Source organism: Myotis yumanensis, unplaced genomic scaffold (genome assembly GCF_028538775.1).
Source record: "Myotis yumanensis isolate MYYU_CA2020_CCGP unplaced genomic scaffold, mMyoYum1.0.hap1 SCAF_1, whole genome shotgun sequence".
In the NCBI taxonomy this organism is placed as follows: domain Eukaryota; kingdom Metazoa; phylum Chordata; class Mammalia; order Chiroptera; family Vespertilionidae; genus Myotis; species Myotis yumanensis.
Window position 1 is genome coordinate 226,017,728 of NW_027223752.1, and position 6,784 is coordinate 226,024,511.

Here is a 6,784-nt window from a genome sequence, read left to right on the forward strand (position 1 = left end):
CAGAAGGTGCTATGGTCTGAATGTGTCCCCCCAAAATAAATATGTTGAAATGCTAACCCTCAAAGATGATGGTAGGAGGTGGAGCCTTTGGGAGATCCCAAAATTATGATAGAGATTAGTGCCTAAAGGGTTCCAGAGAGATCCCTTGCACCTTCCACCATGTGAGGATGCAGCAAAAAAGCACTTGCTGTGAATCCCAAAAAAGTCTCTAACCTGGTCATGCTGGTGCCATGATCTTGGACCTCCAGCCTCCAGGAGTGTGAAAAATAAATTCCTGTTGTTTCTAAGTTACACGGTGGGGTGTGTGTGTGTGTGTGTGTGTGTGTGTGTGTGTGTGATAGCAGCCCAAACAGAGGAAGACAGAAGGTAAGTGGTGAAAAGCACCAGTCTCCTTCTGAAAAATAAACCCAAACCTCCTGGGTGATCCTGAATTAACCTATAATCTGGCAGCAGAGTCAAAGATGACGTGTCTGGCATTTTATCCCTCTGTAATTGCTGCCTGGTCAACTTTTAATTGTGGGGATAGGTGAGCCCATCTCTTTGAGATCAGGATATTTAAAGACGCGGTTTGCTCATCCCCTGTCAGTGCTGACCTGTAGAGTTCATGTTAAGGTTTCAAACCAGTGAGAACCAGTTGGGGGAGCAGAGTCACCAGACAAGAATAGCCTTTCTCCCCAATCGTCCCTTGGGTTCAAAGGAAGAACTTTCAATGCCAAGTTAGTCCTGGTAAGAGGTAAAAATAAACCACTGGGGATGGGTTTCTGGCTAAGGTTCAGTTTGACTCACTGTTTTAAGAGTCGGGGAGACATAGAAGCTGCCTCCAACTAACCAGGTGCAAACGCCACGGCTGGAACGTGGGTCTACACCAGGAAGTTGGAAAGTTATTATGAGAACTTTTGTTCAGTAAATGAAGGTGGATACGCAAGACTGATCTAGTCTGCGTGTAGCTTGTGATTTTCAAAAAGAGGCTGAAACTCCAAGTTTCGGATTAAAACCAGCCGCCTTCGGGCTCCGTTGCTTCCAAGTGCTCTTGTGTGGAGAAGAGCATCATCCTATCATCCTGGTTGTGCAGAGGCCGACAATGCCGTCTGCCAGCACCACCTCCTGTCACTTGCCCAGTGATGCCGCTTCACTGGCCCGACCTCAGCCGCCTGGGAAATGGGCCTCACGCCGCACGGATTTCAACTCCAGTGTCAGAATCACCGGCAGCCTATTGCAAACAGATTTCCTTCTCTCCGGTTGGGTTCCACCGCTCTGGGATGAAGCCCAGGAAATGGCATTTTCCTCTCTCACTTCCCACAACAAGACTTGCCGGCAGAATTGGGACGAGGGGAACAAGGAGGAGTCCTACAGGGGTTTTGGAAATATCTTTGCTACTTTCAAATAGTAACTGAGCCCAGGAGAGAAGCCTCAAACAAACAAAGTAACCGAGGCCCTGATGCAGTACTGAGCTGCTGCGTTTTTAATGTGCAACGTGAAGATTGCCAGACCCCCCAAAGGGTATCTCTCCGCAGGGTGGCGAGAAATAGCCGAAAGCTCCTTCCGGCAGGCAGCACGGCTGGCAGGGCCACGCATTGGTGGTGGGTGGGGAGGTGGGGACTCCAGGCAACCTCAGGACAGGCCTCAGAGAGCCTGGCAGAATCTAGGAGGTGGGGGGGGGGAGGGCGTGTCTGAGGGCATAGAGGTATCTCAGGGCTCGTGGGGTGAGGGCAGGGGTGACAGGGTAAAAAAGGACCTCAGGAGTCTAGGAGGCCCTCAGGGTAGATGAGTATATGGTAGATGGAGGGGCGTACCTCTGGGGGTTCTTAGAGCTCAGGGTGAGGGTGCTCCGAAGGGGGAGGGGGGACTACCCTCTGGATGGAGGGAGGTGACTCAGCATGCCTGGCTGGAATCTCAGGGTAGAGAGTGTCTCTGGAAAAAGAGGGAGAAAATCACGGTGGGGCAGGGTCTTGGGGCACATGGAGGGGATCTTGGGGAGATGGGAGGGGTGTCAGGGCACCGGCACGGAGGGGCAGGCGGACAGGCGCGCTCAGGCCGCCTTGCTCTCCTGCCGCCTCTTCTTGCGCTCCCTGCGCTGCTGGTGCTCCTGCGCCAGGCGCTCCCAGTGCTCGGGCCCGCACAGCCCCACCACGCAGCAGGCCAGCCGGCGCCCCGCGTTGCCGTTCTGCACGCTGGCCGCGTTGCCACCGAGCCCCAGGTCGTCCTCGCCCTCGTGCACCACCACGGCGCGGCCCACGATGGAGTGCGGGCCGCTGAGCGAGGCGGCCAGGCCGGGCCGGTACCTCCAGAGGCTGCCGCCGCGCACGGCGAAGTTGCCGAAGTCGCCCGGGTGCTGCGGGTGCGGCACGCCCAGCGGGTTGTAGTGCGGCCCGGTGGCCTCGCAGCCCGGCATCAGGTCCCCGAACTGGTGCACGTGGATGGCGCGGCAGGAGATGTTGGGCTCCGAGGGGAAGCCCTTCAGATCGAAGTAGGCATCGAGCCGGCCCCCTGGCGCCAGCTGCCGGAACAGCACCAGGCCGGTCACCTGGGGCTCCGTGGTGTCCAGACTGGCTGACGGCTGCACATGGCAGGCCGCGTAGAGCATGGTGGCCTCCCGCCGCCGCCGGGCCATCCCCTCCCCGGTCTCCTTCACTATGGCGCGCAGGTCTCGGTTCGGCTCCTCTGGGCCCCTGAGGCTGGCATCGGAGCCCACTGAGGCGCCCGAGGCGCAGGCCACCAGGAACCAGCAGGCACACAGCAGCGCCAGCATGGCTGGACTCCGGCACCTGCGGGCACCCCGGGGGTGGGGGTGAAGTGAGGCTTAGTCAGTAGAGTCAGGGAATCTCAGGGACCACAAGTCCTTGGGTCCAACCCATCCCCACCAAGACACGTCCTCGTCCAGAAACTGTGTTCCAGAAACTGTGCTTATAAACACGAATGACACGAAAATCTCAGAAAACTAACTCGTAGGGATCTTTCTGAGCCACAGATCTGATCATGGTTCTCCCAAGCCCTAGCTTCCTGGGTGGGGAGTCTCAGGGCAGGCGGGAGAGGACCTCCGGGCGCATGAGAGGGAAACTCGTGGCCCTTCCAGACGCCTCCCCATCTGCATCTCCCCGCCCTGCCACTCTAAGCATCCCCCTTGCAGGCCTTCCTAAGACTTGCTGCCCTGCCTTCTGGGCCTTTGCCGTGTGGCTCCCTCTCTCTGAAGTGCCCTGTCCCCTTTCTCAACAAGGTTGGTAGATGTGAAGACAGAAACTCTGTTTTACTCATCAGTGCCCCAAGCGCCTGGGCCTGTACTGGCAGTGGGAAACCTTTAATCGGTGATTGTTGAATGAGGAGTTCACTGAGGGACAGACATGTCACCCAATCATTCCGGCTTCATCCTGTGATTAAAGATGCAGCCGGGTGCTAGGGATGGATGGAGGAAGCAGTGACCATGTCCCTGAGGAACTCCAGGCAGGCTTCCTGGAGGAGGTGGTTTTTGAGCTGGGTTCTACAAGACAAGTAGGAGTTTTTCAGCCAAGCCAGGTTGAAAGCTCATTTCAGGCAGAAGGCACAGCATGGCACGTTCACACGCTGTGATAGGACACTGTTTGGGGTGGCGGGGGACAGGAGGACGAATCAGTGTGGCTGGAACATGACCGGTGCCACCAGGGAGAAGTCGAAGCTCAAGAGTGAACTTTGAGCCAGGGATTGAGGGGATGGATTTGCTGTGCTGACCGTGGATATTAACTGGGAGGCTTGTGTAGATGGAAGTTTTTTAGCAGAAAAGTGGGTGATGAGAGAGCCTTTAGCTCATTAAATCTGGCAGGAGGAAGAATGTGGGGTGGTCTTCAGGGGAGAAGAAACGGGAATAGCCTAGGGAGAGATGGAGACACAGAGAAGGAGAAACCGATAGTCAGAGGGCGATGCGTTAGGAAGCTGTTGCAGCAGCAATGAAGGCTTTTTCCAAGGTGGAGGCAGCAGAGGTAGAGGGGGCATGGGGTTGGGGAGACACCATGGGGAACCCTGTGGGGAAGAAGGGGGAGAGTTGAGGATGACTGAGTTCCCAGGGGAGACTGGGTGCCTGGAGAGTGGTCAAAGGCCATGAGGAGGAGAGAGGGGAAGATGCTGGTGAGTGCCCAGGTGGGATGTTCAACAGAGGCCTGGAAATGCAACTGTGGCTCTCGGAAGCAGCAGCGCCGCGGGGAAGGGTTCTCAGGATTGGCTGCACTTGAGATTCTGGCTCTTAAACACCAGAGGCCTGCGCTCCACCCTAAGGAAATCTGATCCCATGGGCCAGGATTGTCTTTTTAAAAATAAAAAAAAAAACTCCATCAAAGATTCTGGGACCCAGCCAGGGACTTTTAGAGTCAGACACAGATTCAAATCCCAATCCAAACCACCGTGACATCATCAGGAAGGTCTGACTCTGTCTTAGCTACTTGAAAATAAGCCCAGTAATGCCAGCGAGGGTCCTGGTAAGTATTAAACAAGATACTATATTCCAGGCTCCTTTCACATGTTTAAGTCTGCCCTCAGGGGTCACTGCTGCCTCCCAAAAACTGGTTTGAGGGTCAGCTGCACTTCCAAAGGCCTTCTCCAACCCCAAAGCAAGCGTCGTTGTAAAAGTCAACGCCAGGGTTGAGTATTGATTCTTTCCACAATCATTACAGAAAGGTGGTCTGATAGGGTGGTGAAGAGAATGGATTCTGAGCCCTGGCCAGGTGGTTCTGTTGGTTTCAGCATCGACCCAGGCACCAAGGGTTTTGATTCCCAGTCAAGGCACATGCCTAGCTTTCGGATTTGATCCCCGGTCAGGGCGAGTACAGGGAGGAACCAATCGATGTTTCTCTCTCACATTGCTGTTTCTCCCCTCTCCCCCGCCCCCTTCCTCTCTCTCTCTCAAATCAATTTTAAAAAACAACCCAAAAAGTGTCGCTGGGTGAGGAGTGAAAAAAAAATAGTAATAGATTCTGAAGCTCCCTGCCTAGGCCTGAAACTGACTCTGCCCTGCGCTCGCTAAGGGTTCGCTGTTACTGTTATTTTTGTTGCACAGCAGCGGAGTGGCTGGACTGCAAGCTCTAACCGGGCCCCACCTCCTCTCTGAGCCTCAGTTTTCTTAATCCGCAATTAGGGATAATTACACTTCCCTTTGGGCTTTGCTGTGACGCTCAGAAGAGACCATTAGAATTGCTAACATACATTGAACACACTTGCCAGGCACTGTTAAAAGCAGTTGGCACTTGTCAATTCATATGAACCTCACAAGAACTCTGTGGGGTGAGTGGTTTGCGGCCCCCATTTTGAAGCATGGGGAAGCTGAGGCACAGAGAGGCGAGTGTGTTGTCCAAGGTTACACATTCAGTAACGGTGGAGGACAAGACTGGAAAGCGTGTGGTCTGCTCTGAGCCCCTGGCTTAGACCCCCCACTGCACAGCTCTCATTGAAGGCACTGAGCTCAGAGTGAGGACCTAGAAAGTTCTCCGTGAATGGAGAACTTTCTAGGTCCCCAGCTCTTTCCTCAGGGGTCAGAGACAAACCGCGGATAGAGATTTCAGGCCCAACAGATGAGAGCTGATACCTAAGCCGGGGGCAGAGGATCCCAGGAAAGGCTCCAAGAAGGACTGGCAGGGGAGGAGGAAAGCCCAGAAAGTGACATCAAGAGAACCACCTCTGACGTGGCCTGGCGTGACATAGCCCGGGAAGTGACTGCGGCCATGGGACCCTCCCTGCCAGGCCTCAGCCTCAACTCTGCATCACCTGGGACAGACCCCTCCCTCTGAGGCAGTCCTACCCCCTAGGAGGGCTCTGCCAACAGACAAGTTTTTCCTTAAAAGCATAGAGCAAAAACAGACTGTTCTCTCCCCAGAGCACTTGGCTAATAATTAACAGGTTATGGAGATGTTTTCCTCTTAACAAAAAGAAAATGTGTCCTGAACGCCAGACAAGCCCTGACTCCTGGTTTCGTAGGCCTTCCTCTTTTGTCCCTGAGGCCAGCTCCCACGAGGCTCAGCCTTCCGACACAGTCTCCCCCTTCATTTGAACTGTGGGTGGCCAACTGGTTTTTCAGGACCTGGTCTGGGGGGACAATATAATGCCGTGCCTCACTCCTAGAAGAAGCCTGGCTGGGAGCCTGAGCCGCCTCCCCCAAGCAGGTGGCTTTTTCTCAGTCGCTCCCGCCACCCGAGCCATGCAGCACCCAGAGAGGGCAGCCTTGCTCCCTCCAGACTGATCTTTTCTAGCACTGACGTCCTCTCGTCCTGTCCTCTCGGTCAGGCCCTGGCAGGTCCAAAGGAGAACAGCTCTTTCTCCCGCTTGCCTTCCTCACCCTTCTCCCCAGCTCCCTGCTCATCCCCTCGGAGCAGCCAGCCTGTCACTGTTTCTGTCGAAGATGATCAAATACTTTCCCAAGAGGAGGCCTGATGCCCCACCCCGGTTTAAACTCCTAATAGGCGCACTCTGAGAAGAATGAAATGAACCTCAACTTGGCACCCACCTTTCCAGCCCTTCCAAGAGCGTTTCCCTGCCAGAGGAGTGGAGAACAGCACCCCGCAGACGGTCTGGTCCCTGGAATGCGGGCTGACTCCCGAGGCTGGGCTGTTTGTGGGTGTGCCGGAAAGCCAGCCCGTGGGAGTGGTCACCCTGAGGAAAGAAGGTCATTGGGTGGTTGGGGAGGGAAAGCAGGCCAAGCTGGCCCTAGTGGGATTGCCTCACCTCCTTCTCCTCTGTTCCTTCCTCCCCTAACTCCTCCCCAGCCCTGCGTTTCCCCGGCCAAGTATTCCTTGTCAATGACCTCGGCGGTTTGTACAGACGTAGCCAG

At 55.3% G+C, this 6,784-nt stretch overlaps 1 protein-coding gene across 1 annotated transcript; it reads right to left on the reverse strand.

Moving 5' to 3' along the window:
- Positions 1-1,439: 1,439 nt before the first annotated feature.
- Positions 1,440-6,573, reverse strand: SOD3 (superoxide dismutase 3). Its single transcript, XM_070398584.1, has 2 exons — positions 6,461-6,573; positions 1,440-2,765 (listed from the first exon to the last, which is right to left on the reverse strand). The coding sequence occupies exon 2, from the start codon at positions 2,747-2,749 to the stop codon at positions 2,030-2,032; it is 720 nt and encodes a 239-aa protein (XP_070254685.1). The 5' UTR covers positions 2,750-2,765; positions 6,461-6,573; the 3' UTR covers positions 1,440-2,029.
- Positions 6,574-6,784: the final 211 nt, after the last annotated feature.